At 41.5% G+C, this 22,729-nt stretch overlaps 3 protein-coding genes and 1 long non-coding RNA gene across 5 annotated transcripts; 2 read left to right on the top strand and 2 right to left on the bottom strand.

Moving 5' to 3' along the window:
* The first annotated feature begins 8,545 nt into the window (after positions 1–8,545).
* LOC115148260 (uncharacterized) lies at positions 8,546–9,322 on the top strand. The gene is made up of 3 exons (XR_003866617.1): positions 8,546–8,639; positions 8,788–8,922; positions 9,196–9,322. It is a non-coding gene; the product is annotated as an uncharacterized LOC115148260 (long non-coding RNA).
* A 680-nt stretch (positions 9,323–10,002) lies between these two features.
* Positions 10,003–10,901, top strand: LOC115149321 (serine protease inhibitor Kazal-type 1). Its single transcript, XM_029692093.1, has 4 exons — positions 10,003–10,121; positions 10,210–10,235; positions 10,380–10,489; positions 10,753–10,901. The coding sequence occupies exons 1-4, from the start codon at positions 10,070–10,072 to the stop codon at positions 10,796–10,798; spliced, it is 234 nt and encodes a 77-aa protein (XP_029547953.1). The 5' UTR covers positions 10,003–10,069; the 3' UTR covers positions 10,799–10,901.
* A 3-nt stretch (positions 10,902–10,904) lies between these two features.
* Positions 10,905–12,401, bottom strand: LOC115149322 (uncharacterized histidine-rich protein DDB_G0274557-like). The gene is made up of 2 exons (XM_029692094.1): positions 11,830–12,401; positions 10,905–11,741 (listed from the first exon to the last, which is right to left on the bottom strand). The coding sequence occupies exons 1-2, from the start codon at positions 12,372–12,374 to the stop codon at positions 11,519–11,521; spliced, it is 768 nt and encodes a 255-aa protein (XP_029547954.1). The 5' UTR covers positions 12,375–12,401; the 3' UTR covers positions 10,905–11,518.
* Positions 10,905–18,522, bottom strand: LOC115149320 (COP9 constitutive photomorphogenic homolog subunit 4 (Arabidopsis)). Of its 2 annotated transcripts, XM_029692091.1 has the most exons (10): positions 18,389–18,522; positions 17,751–17,830; positions 17,462–17,613; positions 17,271–17,374; positions 16,843–17,147; positions 16,505–16,675; positions 16,286–16,401; positions 15,739–15,783; positions 12,829–12,913; positions 10,905–12,542 (listed from the first exon to the last, which is right to left on the bottom strand). In XM_029692091.1, the coding sequence occupies exons 1-10, from the start codon at positions 18,460–18,462 to the stop codon at positions 12,409–12,411; spliced, it is 1,266 nt and encodes a 421-aa protein (XP_029547951.1). In that variant the 5' UTR covers positions 18,463–18,522; the 3' UTR covers positions 10,905–12,408. The 2 variants fall into 2 exon arrangements, with proteins under 2 accessions (XP_029547951.1, XP_029547952.1); XM_029692092.1 differs by lacking the exon at positions 15,739–15,783.
* Positions 18,523–22,729: the final 4,207 nt, after the last annotated feature.

Here is a 22,729-nt window from a genome sequence, read left to right as displayed (position 1 = left end):
GATGTAGTTTCTTGCAATAGATAATATTGATCTCAAAAATTTGATTCCTGAAAGATTTTATTTACTCCAGATTTGTCTAAAATCCCAATTGAATCAGGAATGAGCAGGGTCAGCTATACCATAAAGACCCCTTCTTCCTGTCCTCATTACATGTAGTGCAACAAGACCCCTCATGGTCTGTATAGTTCTCTACTTTTGATAGATTTAAGCAAACAATATTGGAATCACCATAGTCACAAACATAAACTGTCAACTCCATCTGCCTGAGAGATTAAAATAGAATATGAATTTTGGTTTGAATATGTTACATTTAATTAGGTTTTAGAGTTATAAAGCAACTGTGGAAAAACAAAATTGCTACTGTGTATACCCCTTGAATGAAGAAGAAAAATGATGTAAACGCTGTCAGATATTTGTCTAACATAAACTCCGTCAGAGTGCTGAAAGATCTTATAGAATGGTTATGTTTTTATTGGGGATTTTCAAATAAATAATTTTCCATATTTTACAAATATTTGGATTGAACTTTTATTTTTAGAGGCAAAACATATGTCTGTTTTAAGTATCTGTTGTCAACTCCATCAGTGGCACGTCAACTCCGTCACTGATGGCTAACTCCTTTAAGATAATTTTTTTTGGTCAATATTATGGAGTTGGCAGACAGCACAAACATATCTGGGACCAGAGTACATACACTGAGTATACAACACATTATGAACACCTATTCTTTCCATCAAATCAAATCAAATTGATTTATATAGCCCTTCGTACATCAGCTGATATCTCAAAGTGCTGTACAGAAACCCAGCCTAAAACCCCAAACAGCAAGTAATGCATGTGAAAGAAGCACGGTGGCTAGGAAAAACTCCCTAGGAAAAACTCCCTAGAAAGGCCAAAAACCTAGGAAGAAACCTAGAGAGGAACCAGGCTATGAGGGGTGGCCAGTCCTCTTCTGGCTGTGCCGGGTGGATATTATAACAGAACATGGTCAAGATGTTAAAATGTTCATAAATGACCAGCATGGTCAAATAATAATAATCATAGTAGTTGTCGAGGGTGCAACAAGCACGTCCGGTGAACAGGTCAGGGTTCCATAGCCGCAGGCAGAACAGTTGAAACTGGAGCAGCAGCACGGCCAGGTGGACTGGGAACAGCAAGGAGTCATCATGCCAGGTAGTCCTGAGGCATGGTCCTAGGGCTCAGGTCCTCCGAGAGAAAGAAAGAAAGAGAGAATTAGAGAGAGCATATTTAAATTCACACAGGACACCGGATAAGACAAGAGTAATACTCCAGATGTAACAGACTGACCCTAGCCCCCCGACACATAAACTACTGCAGCATAAATACTGGAGGCTGAGACAGGAGGGATCAGAAGACACTGTGGCCCCATCAGATGATACCCCCGGACAGGGCCAAACAGGCAGGATATAACCCCACCCACTTTGCCAAAGCACAGCCCCCACACCACTAGAGGGATGTCTCCAACCACCAACTTACCGTCCTAAGACAAGGCCGAGTATAGCCCACAAAGATCTCCGCCATGGCACAACCCAAGGGGGTGGGGGGTCGCCAACCCAGACAGGAAGACCACGTCAGTGACTCAACCCACTCAAGTGACGCACCCCTCCCATGGACGGCATGGAAGAACACCAGTAAGCCAGTGACTCAGCCCCTGTAATAGGGTTAGAGGCAGAGAATCCCAGTGGAGAGAGGGGAACCGGCAAGGCAGAGACAGCAAGGGCGGTTCGTTGCTCCAGCCTTTCCGTTCACCTTCACACTCCTGGGCCAGACTATACTTAATCATAGGACCTACTGAAGAGATAAGTCTTCAGTAAAGACTTAAAGGTTGAGACTGAGTCTGCGTCTCTCACATGGGTAGGCAGACCATTCCATAAAAATGGAGCTCTATAGGAGAAAGCCCTACCTCCAGCCGTTTGCTTAGAAATTCTAGGGACAATTAGGAGGCCTGCGTCTTGTGACCGTAGCGTACGTGTAGGTATGTACGGCAGGACCAAATCGGAAAGATAGGTAGGAGCAAGCCCATGTAAAGCATGTAATGCTTTGTAGGTTAGCAGTAAAACCATGACATAGACTGACCAGGTGAATCCAGGTGAAAGCTATGATCCCTTATTGATGTCACTTGTTAAATCCACTTCAATCAGTATAGATGAAGTGGAGGAGACAGGTTAAATAAGGATTTTTAAGCCTTGATATAATTGAGATATGGACTGGGTATGTGTGCCATTCAGAGAGTGAATGTGAAAAACATAAGATTGAAGTGCCTTTGAACAGGGTATGATAAAGGTGAGGGATTTTTGCTTTGGGGAGGGTTGTGTGGTTTTTATTGGGCACAGGGGAGGGTAGTGCATTTTTTCACTGGTTTACATCTGCTCTTTTGCAGGTTTTACTATATAATTTCTACCAACCTAGCAACATTTCCTCATCTGCTTGTATGCACCTCCCTTATATCAAGATGTTTTGGTACTTCCCTTTTGCACTACACTTTTCCGTGTGCTAACTTTTACTATATCACAGGTCAGTATTGTCTACCAGTCTAACGGTCTATCCTGCCCTCTATCCACCATTCATAGTGACAATAGTGGTAGGTGGATTGTTTGTCCAGATATGCAATAGGCTAACTAGAAATATATTACCCATAAAAGCATTCAAAACTGCATCAATTTGCAATATGAATTCACAAGAACAAATAGGAATAGCTGATAGTCAGTGGAGAGGCCAGGTGCATCATTGAGCATGAAAGAATATCGAAGACACAGAAAGGCACAGTAGCAGGCCAGTCTGCCTGTATTTCTATTTCTGATACTGAATTCGCTTTCTGTTACAAATCATTATTCTCCCAAGTCCTCCTATAATAATTTGGCCACATAGATAAACAAAGATAAATCACATAAAGAATGATATAAACATTTTGAGTAAAAAGCTTAAATGAAAATTTGGGCAAAAAGGCAAACTCAGCTCCATCATTCAATTAATCAAACGGCTCATTCATCACAAAACCCACTGATATTACCAATTACTTAAATGACTTTTTTCATTGGTGTAACGATCGTCTGACAGAGGGGACCAAGTGCTCATATTAACTTTATTGACACTTTAAATAAAACAAGAAAACGAAAGCCAACAGTTCTGCCAGGTGAACACACAAGACAGAAAACAACTACCCACAAAACCCCAAAGGAAAACAGGCTGCCTAAGTATGGCTCCCAATCAGCGACAACGATGTACAGCTGTCCCTGATTGAGAGCCATACCAGGCCAAAACAAAGAAATACAATGCATAGAAAAAAGGACATAGAATGCCCACCCTAGTCACACCCTGGCCTAACCAAAATAGAGAATAAACCCTCTCTATGGCCAGGGCGTGACAATTGGGAAGATTAGCAAACTTAGGCATGACATGCCAGCAACAAACACTGACACTAAACGTTGAAGTATAACTGATCAAATTCTGAAAGACAAGCCTTGTAATTTTGAATTCCATAAAGTGAATGTGGAAGTGGTGAAACAATTATTGTTGTCTATCAACAATGACAAGCCACTGTGGTCTGACAACGTTGATGGAAAATTACTGAGGATAATAGCGGACGATATTGCCACTCCTATTTACCATATCTTCCATCTAACCCTACTAGAAAGTGTGTGCCCCAGGCCTGAAGGGAAGAAACGTAATTCCGCTACCCAAGAATAGTAAAAGCCCCTTTACTGACTCAAATAGCCGACCAATCAGCCTGTTACCAACCCTTAGGGAAGGACATTCAAAAAGCACGTCACTTACACAAATGACTGATGATTGGCTCAGAGAAATTGCAAATAATAGCTGTTTTCTTAGACTTCAGTGCGGCTTTTGACATTATCGATCATAGTTTGCTGATGGAAAAATTTATGTGTTATGGCTTTACACCCCCTGCTATATTGTGGATAAAGAGTTACCTGTCTAACAGAAAACAGAGGGTGTTATTTAATGGAAGCCTTTCTAACATAATCCAGGTAGAACTAGGAATTCCCCAGGGCAGCTGTCTAGGCCCCTTAACTTTTTAAATCTTTACTATTGACATGCCACTGGCCTTGAGAAAAGCCAGTGTGTATGCAGATGACTCAACACTATACCCTTCTGCTACTACAGTGAGTGAAATCACTGCAACACTTAACAAAGAGCTGCAGTTAGTTTCAGAATGGATGTCAGGGAATAAGTTAGTCCTAAATATTGAAACAACTAACAGAATTGTATTTGGGACAAATCATTCCCTAAACCCTAAACCTCAACTAAATCTTGTAATAAATAATGTGGAATTTGAGCAAGTTGAGGTGACTAAACCTGCTTGGAGTAGCCCTGAATTGTAAACTGTCATGGTCAAAACATGTTGATACAACAGTAGCTAAGAGAGAGAATGGGAGAATTCTGTCCATAATAAAGCGTTGCTCTGCCTTTTTAACAACACTTCCAACAAGGCAGGTCATACAGGCTCTAGTTTTGTCGCACCTGGACTACTGTTCAGTCATGTGGTCAGGTGCCACAAACAGAGACCTGGGAAAATTACAATTGGCTCAGAACAGAGAAGCACGGCTGGCCCTTAAATGTACACAGAGCGCTAACATTCATAATATGCATGTAAATCTCTCATGGCTCAAAGTGGAGGAGAGATTGACTTTATCACTACTTGTTTTTGTAAGAAGTGTTGACATGCTGAATGCACTGAGGTGTCTGTTTAAACTACTAGCACACAGCTACTAGCACACAAGACATGCCACGAAAGGTCTCTTCACAATCCCCAAGTCCAGAACAGACTATGGGAGACGCACAGTACTACATAGAGCCATGGCTACATGGAACTCTATTCCACATCAGGTAACTGATCCAAGCAGTAGAATCAGATTTTAAAAACAGATAAAAATACAACTTATGGAAAACCAGGGACTGTGAAGAGACACACACACGGGCACAGACACACATACAGTTGAAGTCGGAAGTTTACATACACTTAGGTTGGAGTCGTTGAAACTCCTTTTTCAACCACTCCACAACTTTCTTGTTAACAAACTATAGTTTTGGCAAGTCGGTTAGGACATCTACTTTGTGCATGACACAAGTAATTTTTCTAACAATTGTTTACAGACAGATTATTTCACTTGTAATTCACTGTATCACAATTCTAGTGGGTCAGAAGTTTACATAAGCTAAGTTGACTGTGCCTTTAAACAGCTTGGAAAATTCCAGAAAATGATGTCATGGCTTTAGAAGCTTCTGATAGGCTAATTGACATCATTTGAGTCAATTGGAGGTGTACCTGTGGATGTATTTCAAGGCCTACCTTCAAACTCAGTGCCTCTTTGCTTGACATCATGGGAAAATCAAAAGAAATCAGCCAAGACCTCAGAAGAAAAATTGTAGACCTCCACAAGTCTGGTTCATCCTTGGGAGCAATTTCCAAACGCCTGAAGGTACCACGTTCATCTGTACAAACAATAGTACACAAGTATTAACACCACGAGACCACGCAGCCGTCAAACCGCTCAGGAAGGAGACGAGTTCTGTCTCCTAGAGATAAACGTACTTTGGTGCAAAATGTGCAAATCATTCCCAGAACAACAGCAAAGGACCTTGTGAAGATGCTGGAGGAAACAGGTACAAAAGTATCTATATCCACAGTAAAACAAGTCCTATATCGACATAACCTAAAAGGCCGCTCAGCAAGGAAGAAGCCACTGCTCCAAAACCTTCATAAAAAAGCCAGACTACGGTTTGCAACTGCACATGGGGACAAAGATCGTACTTTTTGGGGAAATATCCTCTGGTCTTATGAAACAAGAATAGAAATGTTTGGCCATAGTGACCGGCGTTATGTTTGGAGGAAAAAGGGGGAAGAACACCATTCCAACCGTGAAGCACGGGGGTGGCAGCATCATGTTGTAGGGGTGCTTTGCTGCAGGAGGGACTGGTGCACTTCACAAAATAGATGGCATCATGAGGATGGAAAATTACGTGGATATATTGAAGCAACATCTCAAGACATCAGTCAGGAAGTTAAAGCTTGTCGCAATGGGTCTTCCAAATGGACAATGACCCCAAGCATACTTCCAAAGTTGTGGCAAAATGGCTTAAGGACAACAAAGTCAAGGTATTGGAGTGGCCATCACAAAGCCCTGAACTCAATCATATAGAACATTTGTGGGCAGAACTGATAATGTATGTGCGAGCAAGGAGGCCTACAAACCTGACTCAGTTACACCAGCTCTGTCAGGAAGAATGGGCCAAAATTCACCCAACTTATTGTGGGAAGGTTGTGGAAGGCTACCTGAAATGTTTGACCCAAGTTAAACAATTTAAAGGCAATGCTACCAAATACTAATTGAGTGTATGTAAACTTCTGACCCACTGGGAATGTGATGAAAGAAATAAAAGCTGAAATAAATCATTCTCTCTACTATTATTCTGACATTTCACATTCCTAAAATAAAGTGGTGATCCTATCTGACCTAAAACAGGGAATTTTTACTGGGATTAAATGTCAGGAATTGTGAAAAACTGTTTAAATGTATTTGGCTAAGGCGTATGTAAGCTTCCAACTTCAGCTGTACAATTGATAAGACACGCACTCTACACACGTGCACACATGGACCTTGAATTGTAGATATGTGATAGTAGAGTAGTGGCCTGTGGGAACACACTTAATGTGTTGTGAAAAGTGTTATGAAATGTAATGTAATGTAATATTTTTAACTGTATATAACTGCTTTAATGTTGCTGGACACCCAGGGATCCTTAATAAATACAAATACAAATACTCCTGGCAGGCCCAGTTATTCAGCAAAGCTTACACATCTCTCCAATTCCGAGCGGCTATTCCTTGCGAACCTAACACTTCAATATAACCTACATATTGTAGGCATTCGCACCTTCATTTAAAATATAATTCCAGCATCTTCAGAATGGCTTGATATTAAACAGATTTCCATCTAGCCCTTTTATGCCAGTAAAGCAGCCTACATGTCGGATCAAAATGTCACAACATAATGGGAAACCATGCAGTTAAATTATGCTACAGATGATATAAATTAAGATGAACTTTAAAGGGTGGTGAAAGTGCACAGGGATTAGGTTGATGCTCCTTTCAATAAATATTGAGGTTCTTATTCTGGTGGCATGATGATCGATGCTTGGTTGCCATTTGATCAATAAAAACAATTTCGCACTTTTGTCTATAGTAATCTCATCATGTAGTAGGCTATACCTCAACTGTAGCCATTGGCTAGAGAGCACGTGCCCACACCAGAGTGGGCACATTCGCTATACCTACGCAATAGTTTTAGTGACAGTAGGGCTCGAGTTGAAAATGCTATGGAAACCCATTTAACTTTTATTTTTTATTCGGCACATGGGAATTTAACCTCAAAAGATTTAACTTGAAAAGTTATTTTTATGTGCACTATGTATTTATGCACAGACTTTTATCTGCAACAAGTCAACTGGATGGAAACAACTCTGATGGGAAAATGGAATAGTGGACAGTAGTGAACCTCTTAACTTTACTGAACAAAAATGTAAATGTAACATGTAAAGTGTTGGTCCCATGTTTCATGAGCTGAAATAAAAGATCCCAGAAATGTTCCTTACGCACAAAAAGCTTATTTCTCTCAAATGTTGTGAACACATTTATTTACATCCCTGTTAGTGAGCATTTCTCCTTTACCAAGATAATCCATCCATCTGACAGGTGTGGCATATCAAGAAGATGAATAAACAGCATGATCATTAATTACACAGGTGAATTGACTGATTTCCTTATATGAACTGTAACTCAGTTAAATCTTTTAAATTGCTGCATGTTGCTTTTATATTTTTGTTCAGTAAATATTTGAACCCAGACACTGAATGTGGTTACATAGCAGTACTAAAGTTGATAACATTATAAAGCATAGAATCACATGTTGACCTATTGTATTGACTTATTTGTGAAGTACTATGTATACTACATATTTTATATCTATGGTATATATATACATTTCAATATCACAATCAGACCATTTTGGCGCCAGTGGATTCATTACTTACACTAGCTGAAAGAATAATCCATTTGACTCCGCATTTCAATACAAACAAATTGAGTGATTTGCATGTTCTACCATAGTAGAAGGCCCAGGACACAGTCGCTGTAGTAGGGGGAGGTAACTTCTACTGATCACTATCACATGTACACAGTACACCCACAGTACCATATGCATGCAATACTGTCTATGCAAAGGTGCTCTTTATGTAAGCTGATGAGGACACTGTTGTGCAGTAACAAGGCTTTCTATGTAATAGTGTTGACACCGATGCTGTTAGTCTCAGCCTCCTGTCCTTTAAAGGTTAGAGTCAGGTCCAATTGTGGCATTTGCGTTTGAGGTGAAAAAACAGCACATTCTAGTAAACAACAAATTGCCATATTCATTTGATGGTTCCCCCCTCTCATTGTCTCTCTCCCTCCCTCCCTCCCTCCCTCCCTCTCTCTCCTAGGTTGTTGTGGTTATTGGTGCTTCCCATGTCTGTGCTGCTCTGTCGCCAGTGATATGGATGAGTGTTGTCTGTGTGGGTCTTCCATGACCATGCGCACCATGTACCGCACCAGAAACAACATTAGTGTGAGTTCCTTTCACTTAGCTTATACTGTAACAGTCATAGGCTGCTCTGGGTCTGTTATTCTGTCACATGAAACATTCTAACCAGATGGACAGGCTCTGATGTATGTATGATGACTCTCTCCCTGTCTCTCTCCTGACCTGGACAAAGTGTCTTGTTTGGTTTGGTGTCCAGGGCTCCCTGTGTGGGGACTTCTGTGCCGTCTTGTGGTGTCAGCTGTGCTCTACCTGTCAGCTGAAAAGATACATAGATCTACGCAAGGAGCAGGGGATCTTCTGAGCTAAGGTACAACCACAAGTCTGTTAATGTTTCACAGAGCAATACACTGAGTACCCCGTAGTTCTGTGGAAACTGTAATGGCATCATACCTGATTGCGTAGCCTGACTGACACTTGAACCTTACTGTATAAAGTCATGTTTGACTATAAGTGTAAGACAGTGAGTCATTTTAGTACTTTGTGGTATGGGTCATCGTTGTACAGTAGAGTAGGTCAAGTGTTTTAGGCAAAAACGAAAATGAAAAAGTGTGTTGTGGTATTCATGTCTGTTTTCCTCTAGATGGCGTCAGAGACCTGAAGAAAAAAATCTGAGATCGAATTCTGGTATCCTGAATACGTTTATACTTTAGAATTATATTTTCTTGATGTAAGAAATACAATGCAATAAATGTCATTTTTGCCGATCATTTTTGCCGATTTGTTAATATGAATGCTATATAAATGCTAAAATGGGACATACATTGTGGCTTGATCATTCAGTAATTCCTAGAAACTGTATAACATCAGTAAAAGTTATACTGAGCATCAACATACCTCCAACACACCCCAGGCCAGGGTGAAGCACTGAACACATGTATTGGTTAACCTGGTAATGATTACTATAGGCCCACTAGCTACTCATGGTTTGTCATCGAGATAAAGTCAGTGAGAAACTACGGAAACCACATGTGGACAGGATGAAGCTGTAGAGAGCCCATTAGAGATAAATGAATCATTGACTTGTCAAACGGAGCCCTACCATGCAGGTCTGTTTGAATTGTTCCCTCTGTTATGTGTGATTTGTGTTCCCCTGAAATGATCATACTCAATAAGTACAAAACTGTTGTTTGTCCTTCTGAATACTGCCGTGAAGAGACATAACAGCTAGCTGAATGAATCACCAGGGAGTGTGGTTATAACAATAGAGACAGAACCAACCTGACCCATAGAAATATTCAACATTGGTCTTCACAAGAGCTTGGATATCTGCATAGTGCTACTGTTTGACATTTTGTTTAAGACTAGAGCCAAAAATGTGTGTCACTGTCAATAGAACCGAAGGGGGACTTTGGCCAGAAATGAGGTCATTGAAGTTTCCCAAAACACTAATAGAGTATATAGACATTTATTACTAGGAGAAACACTCACCGTAGCGGACTACTGCAGTTGCCAATATGCCTGGTAAACCTACCTTTCTCCTTCTTCTCATCATATCTTGCCTCTCAAGTAAGCATACTTCTTCACCACTGAAATGTACTTTTAGTATGTATGGTTAATGTTGTCACTATATCAATGACAATGTTTTGTCCATCAGATGTGCAGGGGGCAAATGTTAAGAAGGTAATGTATCCAGCTATTCATATTTTGACACAAAGAGTTGACTAAACTAGTTTTTATTGTGTAACTGATCATAATGGTCCATTCAAATGAATTAAAACTGCGAGGAAAGACAAAGCTCACAACACTCAAACATCTTTCCTTTAGCCGGCATGCTACAACTATCAGCAGCCAGGCTGTCCCTTCCACTTTGAGCCTGTGTGTGGATCCAACGGAGTCACTTACACCAACGAGTGTGTGTTGTGTGACACTGTAAGGTACAACAAAGAAACACTATCAGTCATTGTTGTTATAAAATTAGTTGTTTGGATCCTGGATGCTGATTATAAAGAGGGACTGGAGATGGAAAGTACATGGTTAATCTAGTTGTAAAACCTTATGTTACCTGATTACTATATGCAAGTCATCATCTATAAGCGGACTATCTCTATCCTGCTGATTCCAATCAAACTGGTGAGAGTACAATGTAATTTATACTGACAGGGTCTAAGTAAATTGCAATTCATTTTTTCTCTTGCAGAGAAACCAGGAAGAAGATACTTATTGTCAAACATGGACCTTGTTGAAGAAGTCAGATATGGCAAATTCAACAGTATAAAACATGGCTGAAACACAAATAGTGATGAAAAAGAGCTGATTATTCAGAAGAAATAAAAAATGTATGCTGACTTATTTCTTTTTTTTTTTATTCATCTCTTTGTTGAAGTTGCACTCCAGGTCTGACAAAATGTTTCCAAACAGAATGTAACTAAATCATTGTACAAGAATACAGCAACAAATTAAGTGTCGGTAGGCATGGCCTGTGTGTCTTTCACATTTCAAATTGAATCACTAACACCTTCGTCGTGGGACATCAGTGTTTGCGTTCTCTGGTTTGTAATACATGAAATCAAAGTATATATAAGATTGCAACCACTGGTAACTTGATGAGCCTATGGATTCAAGTATCCATTTATTAGTCCTAGAAAGATGAATGGTAAACTCCAAGCATAATATACAGCAGCCTTCTTCTGAGAAACATGCTAGAGAACACCAGATTGGAACATGTCTCACACTTAAATGGGCGAGAGACAGTGAGAGAGAGAGACAGTGAGAGAGAGAGAGAGCGAGAGCGAGAGAGAGAAACGGTGAGAGAGAGTGTGTGTGTGTGTGTGGGGAGGAGTGGCCAGTGTTTCCCCTACCACTACTAAGGCCGGGTGCTCGGCTAAGCTCTATTAACCCCTGCCAAAATACAACAGAATTTGGCTTCAACTGGTTTCAACTGAACAATTTCGTGTTTGCAGTCTTCAGTACAGTACGATCTTACAAAACTTCGCACTTAGCCCAGCCACCCAGACAAAATTGCACCCTCTATAGTGAATAAGGAGAAGGGTGCCATGTGAGATGTGCCCTGGTGTGTGGGGTATTCCAGGCCAGGTGTACCCTGGTGTGTGGGGTGATGTGAGATGTCCCAGGCCAGGTGTGCCCTGGTGTGGGTGGTCATGTGAGATGTCCCAGGCCAGGTGTGCCCTGGTGTGGGTGGTCATGTGAGATGTCCCAGGCCAGGTGTGCCCTGGTGTGTGGGGTCATGTGAGATGTCCCAGGCCAGGGGATGTGCCTGGTGTGTGGGGTCATGTGAGATGTCCCAGGCCAGGGGATGTGCCTGGTGTGGGTGTTCATGTGAGATGTCCCAGGCCAGGGGGTGTGCCTGGTGTGATGTGAGATGTCCCAGGCCAGGGGGTGTGCCTGGTGTGGGTGGTCATGTGGGATGTCCCAGGCCAGGTGTGCCTGGTGTGGGTGGTCATGTGGGATGTCCCAGGCCAGTGGGTGTGCCTGGTGTGGGTGGTCATGTGGGATGTCCCAGGCCAGGTGTGCCCTGGTGTGTGGGGTGATGTGAGATGTCCCAGGCCAGTGGGTGTGCCTGGTGTGGGTGGTCATGTGAGATGTCCCAGGCCAGGGGGTGTGCCTGGTGTGGGTGGTCATTTGGGATGTCCCAGGCCAGTGGGTGTGCCTGGTGTGGGTGGTCATGTGGAGTGTTCCAGGCCAGAGGGTGTGCCTGGTGTGGGTGGTCATTTGGGATGTCCCAGGCCAGTGGGTGTGCCTGGTGTGGGTGGTCATGTGGAGTGTTCCAGGCCAGTGGGTGTGCCTGGTGTGGGTGGTCATGTGGAGTGTTCCAGGCCAGGGGGTGTCAGTCAGTCTACTGGGTCATCTGAGCCTCCATGGCCTGGGCTGTCCACTCAGGAGCAGCAGCAGTGATCTTTTCCAGCAGGTTGTTCACCTGAAAACATAGAGACTGGATCTGCTTGTCCCAGGTGGGCAGGGGCTCCCGTGCTGAGAGACAGAGAGCAAGGGAGAAAGACGGTTAGGTATCTTATTGAAAAGAAATAACACAATATTTTAATAATGAAAAAAAAAAAGCCTAGGATTACATTAGCTAGAAAAGCAGAAACTTAAAAAGGAACCATGGAATCTTGCACTGACAGGAATTAATTAACCAAGAGGAACAAGGCCCTAGCCTAGAGAGAGAGGCATTTCCTCCTCCTAGAGCTAACTGGGCAGTGGGCATAGTCTTCTGTAAATAGAGGAGTCCATGCACAGCTAACGGCTAAGTACTCACTCTCAAAGTGGACGATTCCGTCTATCTGGTCGATAAAGCCGTTCATGCGTCCCTCTGTTATCATCTGGGAGGCAATCTTTTCAGCCTGGGGACAGGGACAGACACACAGGGATAGTTCACTGGCATCGCCATGGCACACACACATACTACCAACTACACACAGGAACATGTCAGTAACAAGTTAACAGCCCTGTCCAGAAACAACCATATCCTCATGTGCTATTAGCCATATTGCTTAGCAGTGGTTGGTTTTTCTTCAGGACCCAAATTGAACCAGGTTGTTTCAGTCATGATCCAATTGTCAAATCCCAATGTTTTGGGGTTCAAAATACAATCAGAATTTTTTAATGCTATATTGATAGTAAATGTAGCAATTATATGACAAGGGAACAACACGCCCACCTTTTTTGTCATCAATAATTAAATTGAGATCAAGTTATATTTTGTTAAATGCAGGTTCATGATCATTTGTACACATTTTCTACCTGGTTTTAGTTTTTCTTTTTACTCAGACACCCCTGACCAATTGACCCAAATTTGGGTCGCAACCCACCAGTTGAGAATCACTGGCTTATGGTACAATCCTTTCAGGTCCCCATGAAGTGGGTAGTGGTAGGTACTAGGGGTTGTTTCTGGATCAGGCCACTGAAACATGGTCAGATTCATTTCAGGCCAATACGAGTATGAAGTGTTGTTAGGTGCTCGTTAGTCTGTGTACATAACTACTGTAATACTTCACAATACAGCCAACATGTACAGGTAACTGCCAAAATACAGGAAACATTTGAGTAAATTAAGTATACTGAACAAAAATAAAATGCAACATGCAACAATTTCAACGATTTTACTTAGTTACAGTTCATATAATCTACAGTTTTTACACCCGACAGGCGCAGCCATGGGTGGGCATAGGCCCACCCACTGGGGAGCCAGGCCCAGCCAATCAGAATGAGTTTTCCCCCACAAAATTAGCTTTATTACAGACAGAAATACTCCTCAGTTTCATCAGCTGTCCGGGTGGCTGGTCTCAGACAATCCCGCAGGTGAAGAAGCCAGAAGGGGAGGTCCTGATCTGGCGTGGTTACACGTGGTCTGCGGTTGTGAGGCCGGTCAGACGTACTGCCAAATTCTCTAAAAACGCTGTTGGGGGCGGCTTATGGTAGAAAGATTAACATTCAATTCTCTGCCAACAGCTCTGGTGGACATTCCTGCAGTCAGCATGCCAATTGCACGCTCAATCAAAACTTGAGACATCTATGGCATTGTGTTGTGTGACAAAACTGCACATTTTAGAGTGGCCTTTTATTGTCCCCAGAACAAGGTGGACCAGTGTAATGATCATGCTGTTTAATCAGTTTCTTGATATGCCACACCTGTCAGGTGGATGGATTATCTTGGTAAAGGAGAAATGCTGACTAACAGGGATGTAAATAAATGTGTTCACAACATTTGAGAGAAATAAGCTTTTTGTGCGTATGGAACATTTCTGGGATATTTTATTTCAGCTCATGAAACCAACACTTTACATGTTGTGTTTATATTTAGTTCAGTATATCATGAAAGCAGGTGTTTCCACACGCGTTTCCTTAGTTAATTAAGAAATTAACATCCCATCATGCTTAGGGTCATGTATATCATGGCTAGAATAAATCAGTGACTTTGAAAGAGGGTTCCCAAAGGAGCATAGGGGTTTAAATTGTGTGCGTGGGTGTGTGTCAGTCACCGGATTTCAATCTAATTGAACACTTATGGGAGGTTCTGAAGCGGCAATAAGACAGTGTTTTCCACCACCATCAACAAAACACCAAATGATGGAATTTCTCATGGAAGACTGGTGTCGCATCCCTCCAATAGAGTTCCAGACACTTGTAGAATCTATTCCCAACGCCCATAAAGTTATCGTTTCCTTTATTTTGTCAGTTACCTGTATGCGTCAACAGTAAATGTATGCATTACCTACAAATTACAATGTCTTTTGGTCTCACCCAGCCCAATGGGCAAATGTAGTGTAGCGTCTCACTCCCGTTATAATTGACTAACACCATCCCACTTTTCAATTCAATATGTACACTAAGTCCACTGTAACTAGACATGCAGTTCACAATCTTTCAACAACAAATATCTCATAGGTTTACTCCTCATTTGGACGTTGTAACCTAGTGCACTAACACAAACCAATGAGTAGTTCACATAGCTAACGCGACAATATTTTCAATTCAGCAGAGTTGAAAAAGCCATACTGGGGAGAATAGCAACAGAAACGTTCTGTACTAGAAACACACTGTGGGATATAAGATATGCATGCAATAAATGACTGGGTAATAAGAAGAAACAAAATATACAATAGGGTGGAATTCAGTTGGCGCTGTTCCATGATGATAGAACAGAAATACGAAGTTCAGGCAAGCTCAGACCTTTCTAATGCCTGTATCATTAAACTTTAACAGTCTCCACAGCTTTCCTGTCATTGCAACACAGGCTATTTATTTGTACAGTACAAGGTTTGTTTTCAGTATAAAACTAATGTACTACTTACCACAGAGAAAATAAATTACAGATCAATGTCTTACCTAGGTGCCACTTATCAACTTGATCATCAAATAAGACTCTACAATTTCACATGGTTATGAATAATGTATCCCCAATCCCACTACCTGAAGTAGCCTACTTCCCTAAATATGACACAATATGAGCCTTTAGGAATTACAAGGACACCCTTTACATTAACAAAAACATCAGCCACAGCATTTAGCTGGTATTATAAGGGGAGTGCACATTCCGTTCTGATTACCTCCGTCTTCAACCAAGAAGTTGAGAGAGCGAGAAAGACAGAGCCAACAAGGCTTTTATGTCACTGTATTTTAGGTTTCACACCCCATTCATTAGTAAAGTAATGATTATGTTCCCTACCAGACTGCATCTGTAACCAGGGACCTCACCATGGAGATAATCGTCCTGCACAACAACATGTATATTCAAAATACAAGCCTTCTAGGTAATGCTGCTGCTTTAATACTGACACTTCAACTTTCATAACAGACCACAAAATATTATTGTGTTTATATTTTGGGATAAATACTGTATGTCTGTGAAAGTACTATAAATCATTTTTTTTTTTTTCCCCCTCATTTCAACCTCTCATACTAAAGGTTTTGGTTATGCCCTCAAACACTACATTCATCATAAATTACATCCCTAACTCTTTCCCTGAAAAGTGATGTTCTCCATCAGATACTTCATGTCTTGAGGAATAAGATGATATGCCTACACCAACTGTCACTCTTGATAACAAATTAAAGAATCATTTAAAAACGCACCTGATTTTCAACATTTACAAATACACTAAGTTACAGGACGCATTACCAAAACCCTAGACCTATCTACGTACACCCCTCCGGAAAAAAAACGTACGCCTGTGAAAGTGCTGTTGAGTCTTGTATGTTGAACTCCATCTTACCTTAGCGGGAGGGATCTCCAGAAGCGCCCCTAGCTCTTCAAACGTGATGTTGTTGTAAAGTTTGCTAGCAGACAGCAGGTTGTGTTCAATAACAGCTCTGTCCAATATGCTGGAGCCTAGAAACAGAATCCCACAGTAATGCAGCTGAGCATATTTTCTTATTACACAATCAATTAAATAACTAGGGACTATGGAGAGAGGCTGAGTTGGGAGACTAACCATCCCCAGTGGTGGCTTTCTGGTGGGGCATGAGCATGGCAGCAAACTCCTGCAGCTGGTTCCCCCTGATTATGCGGTCCAGGTACATCTTCTCTAGGATGCCATAGGCCGCCAGCTGCTGACAGCGCTCGTCTTTAAACAGGGTGGCTAACATACGGGAGCGCTGCTGGCCTGGAGAGAAAGAGGGAGGGAGAGTGAACTTTACTGTTAATACCTTGCAGTCCAAATATAGCGCAACAAAAAACTGGAGCCAAAAAAGCAACGACAGTTAGAGCTGCTTTGACTACACACCTTTCAAAATGTTGTGACAGACAATAAACAAACCAGTGGCAAGGTACCTGCTGATGCCAGGATGGTGCAATGAAGAGCGTGCTTCAGGGCCTCTAGACGCTCCGTCTCGTGAACGATGGACTTGTAAGAGAGCTCGTTGTACCGCTGTGCAGCCTCGATAAACTTCCTCCTGTAGTCCAACACTCTGGCGTAGCACACTTTGTAGTGGACCTGTAGCTGTTCGTTGGTGGACTCGTTCTGGAGCAGAGAGGCTCTGTTGATGTAGGCCTCGGCCTGAACAGGGTCATCATCCTCCAGGTACAGACGGGCGATCTTCAGGTACGTGTCCAACTTATAGTCTACGTTGTACTGCCTGACCAAGAGGACAAGAGGGTTTATTAGTTGAATCAGACGTGTTAGTGCTCAGCTAGAACCAAATTGTACACTCCCGGCGAGTCGCGCAACAATATTGGGAAACACGACTAAATTGACTTACTTCTGTCCTGTCTCCAGAGGAATGCCCACTAGAACCTGAGCAGCGTTTCTCCAGTCCTCCTCCTTCTCATAGATGGTGGATAGGTGCTGTCTGATGGAGGCCACCTGGGGGTAGACATGTGTTATTTATTTCAAACCAGTGTCTAGGCTAGATCTGGGAAACCAGGTGTGTGCAATGTGCACAGTACTCACCTGTTCTTCAAATGAGATGACCCTGGGCTGTATCTTCTCTAGTGTGAAGTGGTAAACTGACTTGGCTGTGCTATCAGGAAGACTGGGTATGTTTGTGCAGAAGTCTGTCAGCAGCTGTCTAGAGATCACTAAGCTGACATTCTCATTGACCACTGCAGGACAGGAAAGGATTACAGTTAGAAAGGATATACAGTAATGATTGTACAAAGGAAAAGGGGGACTTTATGTAACAGGTTAGTAAATGGTAAGCAGGATTTATTCCATCCTGTACTTTATACAGGATACGTACTTGCTTCGACGAATGCTTTTAATGATTCCAATTGTTCTGCATCTGTGAATTGGATGGCCTTCTCCAGAATCTGTCGATATCTACAATTGATAAAACAAGGGGTGTATTAGCTAGTTAGCTTAAATGAAAAATTATATTCATGACTTGAGAATTTACAATTATTTTCACTAAAGCACTTTCTGAAATTACAATGGAATAGCAAGCCTGCAATACCAAATGCAAATCAATACACACATCAAAAGCCAACAGTTAGCGAGCTATATTTAGCTAGTTATCTACATAACTAAAAGCCATAGCTAGCTGACGTTAATAAACTAAACTGTAACTAATCGACCAGTGCACACTGTTGACAACACAATACATTTGGCAATAATTTTATCCACAGACACTGTCTAGCTAGTTGATAATTAACATTAGCTAACATACCGGTAGATAACGTTAGATACATAAAGTACCGGTTAAACGTCTAACCTATGCTAGCCGCAGTGTGATGCTAATAGCTATTGCTAGCTAGCATAACTAGCATCGGCGGGCTGCTCATTGACACGTTAATAATTCACTGTAAACGTCACACTCAGGTCTAAAGTAATGTACATCTCCACGCACATATATTTTCAGCCATTTTGGCCAATACATACTTTCCAGCGAGATCTTTGTGAGATCCGCTTGAATTCATAAGTTGTGCAAGCTCCTGTCTCACTCCAGCCGCCATTTTCTCCGACGAAGTGTCAACAACGAGAATTATCAGCCGACAAGAGGGTATGCTGCCCACGCTACACAGGGAACGCCTAGAAGGTCCTCCAAGGCTTGTAGCAGATCTGTACAACAGTTTTAGACGTTGGTCTCTAAAACAGAGATTAGTTTGCTCTTTAGACTTTTGTTATTACTATGCAACGTCTAACAACGTTTTACTGAATAAAAAGTTATTTTCATGTCTGTATTTTCCAAATAATTAGACTCGTGTGCCTTGTCACGTTTTATGCTTAGGCAGCTGTCATTTTCTTATGTTAATTAACACAGGTGTGATTTAAAAATATATTGGTCAACCTTGACACAACACACCTTAAGATAGATGTAGCCCATACAGTACCTGAACAACTAAATGACAAACATGAGAAAAGAATGTTTGTTTTTGGCATGCAGTCAATGTGACAAGGCACAACAAGAGTCTAATTGCCAGCTGAAAAGGTAAAATGTTAGCTCTTAAGTAATAACCCAAATAGTACCATATTCCCTATGGAGTGCACTACTTTTGACCTGGTCAAACGTGTTGCACTTTATAGGGAATAAAGTGCTATTTGGGACAGACACTTAGATCGGGCAGCAGGTAGCCTAGTGGTTAGAGCATTGGGCCAGTAACCAAAAGGTTGCTAGATCCAATCCCCGAGCTGACAAGGTACAAATCTGTGGTTCTGCCCATGAACAAGTCAGTTAACTGTTCCTAGGCTGTCGTAAGAATTTGTTCTTAACTGACTTGCCTAGTTAAAAGGTAAAAAAATCTAAATGTATTTGCTGAATACAACCTTACCATGAAATGCTTACTTACAAACCCTTACCCAACAATGCAGTTAAGAAAATACTTACTAAATAAAAATAGTAACACAAAATAACAAGGCTATATACAGGGGTACCAGTACCAAGTCAATGCGCAGGTTACAGTTTGAGTGTGGTAATATGTACATGTAAGGGTAAAGTGACTATGAATAGATAAACAGCGTGTAGCAGTGTTGGAAAAAAGCAATGCAAATAGTCCAGGTAGCCATTGGATTAACTGTTGAGCAGTTTTATGGCTTGGTGGGTAGAAACTGTTAAGAAGCCTTTTTGACCAAGACTTGGCACTCCGGTACTGTTTGCCGTGCGGTAGAAGAGAGAACAGTCTATGACTAGGGTGGCTGGAGTGCTTGACAATTTTTAGGGCCTTCCTTAGATTAAATAGAACAAATGAGGGGCATCTTTGGACAATATCATAATCCATAATTCATCAGGAAGGGTCATTTTTGGACAACACAAGTATCCTATACTGCTCGACTAGCAATAACCATAGTTTGAATTTGACCAAAGCATCTTCCCGGTGTTTGTCTGAAAATGTCTTGTTGCATTTCAGCAGAATACCATTTTTTTTTTTAAATGAACTAAAACCACACACACACACACACACACACACATCTACATTTCAACACCCTCCCCATTCCCTGTATTTTCTAAAGAATCATAGTAGGACGGACAAAATACATGCCTATGTGAACCCTATGTGCCCTGGTCAAGTTTCACTAGTGGCAAGAAAAAGTATGTGAACCCTTTGGAAATAGCTGTATTTCCACATAATTTGATCTGATCTTCATCTAGGTCACAACAATAGACAAACGGTCAGCTTAAACTAATAACAAACAATTATATGTTCATGTCTTTATTGAACACACCGTGTAAACATTCATAGTGCAGGGTGGAAAATGTGAACCCTTGGATTTAATAACTGGTTGACCCTCCTTTGGCAGCAATAACCTCAACCAAACATTTTCTGTAGTTGCGGATCAGACCTGCACAACAGTCAGGAGGAATTTTGGACCATTCCCCTTCACAAAACTCTCAGTTCAGCAATGTTCTTGGGATGTCTAGTGTGAACTGCTCAAGGTCATGGCACAGCATCTCAAGCAGGTTGAGTTCTGGACTGACTGGGCCATCTCAGAAGGAATTTCTTCTATGCGTTTTGGGTCGTTGTCCTGTTGCGTCACCCGACTTCTGTTGAGCTTCAATTGGTCAGACACATAACCTAACATTCTCCTGCAAAATGTCCTGATAAACTTGGGAATTCATTTTTCCGTCAATGATAGCAAGCTGTCCAGGGCCTGAGGCAGCAAAGCAGCCCCAAACCATGATGCTCCTTCCAACATAGCTTACAGTTGGGATGAGGTTGATGTGCCTTTTTTTCCACCACAGTGTTGTGTGTTCCTTCCAAAAACCGCAACTGTAGTTTCATCTGTCCACAGGAAATGTTGCCAGTAGGGCTGTGGAACATCCAGGTGCACTTTTGCAAACTTGACGTGCAGCAATGTTTTTTTTGGACAGCAGTGGCTTCTTCTGTGGTGTCCTCCCATGAACACCATTCTTGTTTAGTGTTTCACGAATCGTAGACTCAGATGTTAGCATGTTCCAGAGATTAATTTAAGTCTTTAGCTGACATTCTAGGATTCTTCTTAATAACCTCATTGAGCATTCTGCGCTGTGCTCTTGCAGTCATCTTTGCAGGACGGCCACTCCTAGGGAGAGTAACAACAGTGCTTTCTCCATTTATAGACAATTTGTCTTACCGTGGACTGATGAACATCAAGGCTTTTAGAGATACTTTTGTAACCCTTTCCAGCTTCATGTAAGTCAACAATTCTTAATCTTAGGTCTTCTGAGATCTCTTTTGTTCAAGACATGGTTCACATCAGGCAATGCTTCTTATAATTAGCAAACAAAATTTGGTGAACACGTTTTTTATAGGACAAGGCATCTCTAACCAACATCTCCAATCTCGTCTCATTGATTGGACTCCAGGTTAGCTGACACCTGACTCCAATTAGCTTTTGGAGAAGTCATTAGCCTAGGGGTACACATACTTTTTCCAACCTACACTGTGAATGTTTAAATTATATATTCAACATAGACAACAAAAATACAATAATGTTTGTGTTATTAGTTTAAACACACTATGTTTGTCTATTGTTGTGACTTGGATGAAGATCAGATCAAATTTGATGACCAATTTATGCAGAAATCCAGGTAATTCCAAAGGGTTACTTTTTCTTGCCACTGTATATAAAGGGAATAGGCTGCCTGCCTGTATATAGCCTCATTATAGTTATTTTATTGTGTTACTATTTTTTTAATCTATTTGTTAATTTGTATACTTTTTAACTGCATTTGTGGGAAAGGGCTTGTAAGTAAGCATATAACGGTAGTCTACACTTGTGGTATTCTGTGCATGTGACAAATACAATTTGATTTGAGACGTGGCCCATCTCTCTATCTTTGTCACAGTAGCAGTGTGTTACAGAGAGCCTTCAAGACCATGAGGGCAGAGGCCCCAGGGCCCCAGCCCGGGAACGTTAAAGATGGTGTTTAGCCTATACTGAATTCAGTGCTTTTACATTGACTACTGTATGTACATGTTGTTACATCAGCGGTTAAATGTGACCAAATAACTAATTATTGATTTATATTCCAAAATCGTTCTTTTTGTGAACTGTACAGCTTTACTGATCTACAGGTAACTGCCAAAATAAAGGAAACACCAGCATAGAGCGCCTTAATAGGGCGTTGAGCCACCACGAGCCGCCAGAACAGTTTCAATGCGCCTTTGAGACCCCTCTTTCAAAGTCACTGAGATCACTTATTCTAGCCATGGTAGTCAAATTGAAAATATTGGGAAACTGTACATTTTTATACATGATCCTAAGCATGATGGGATGTTAATTATTTAATTAACTCAAACCACATCTATGAAGAAGCACCTGCTTTCAATATACTGAGGGGGTTAGATTATCTGTCCCAGGTTACCCTGGTGAGAGGCTAAAAATCAACAAAAAAATGATTTGTCACATGTGCCATAAACAACAGGTGTAGACTAACAGTGAAATGCTTACTTACGGGCCCTTCCTAACAATGCAGAGAGAAAAATAGAGAAATAATTGAAAAATAATCATTTACGGAATAAATACAAAATACACAATGAGTAACGATAACTTGGCTATATACACGGGGTATCAGTACTGAGTCAATGTGCAGGGGTATGAGGTAATTGAGGTAGATATGTACATATAACCAGGAATAGGGTGACTATGCAACAGGATAGCAAATAAACTGTAGCAGCAGCATATCTGATGAGTCAAAAAAGTTTGTGCAAAAAGGGTAAATGCAGATAGTCCGGGTAGTTATTTGGTTAACTATTTAACTAACTATTTAGCAGTCTAATGGCTTGGGGGTAGAAGCTGTTC

The sequence above is a fragment of the Salmo trutta genome, chromosome 15, assembly GCF_901001165.1.
Source record: "Salmo trutta chromosome 15, fSalTru1.1, whole genome shotgun sequence".
NCBI lineage: Eukaryota > Metazoa > Chordata > Actinopteri > Salmoniformes > Salmonidae > Salmo > Salmo trutta.
This window is presented reverse-complemented; position numbering and strand designations above follow the sequence as displayed.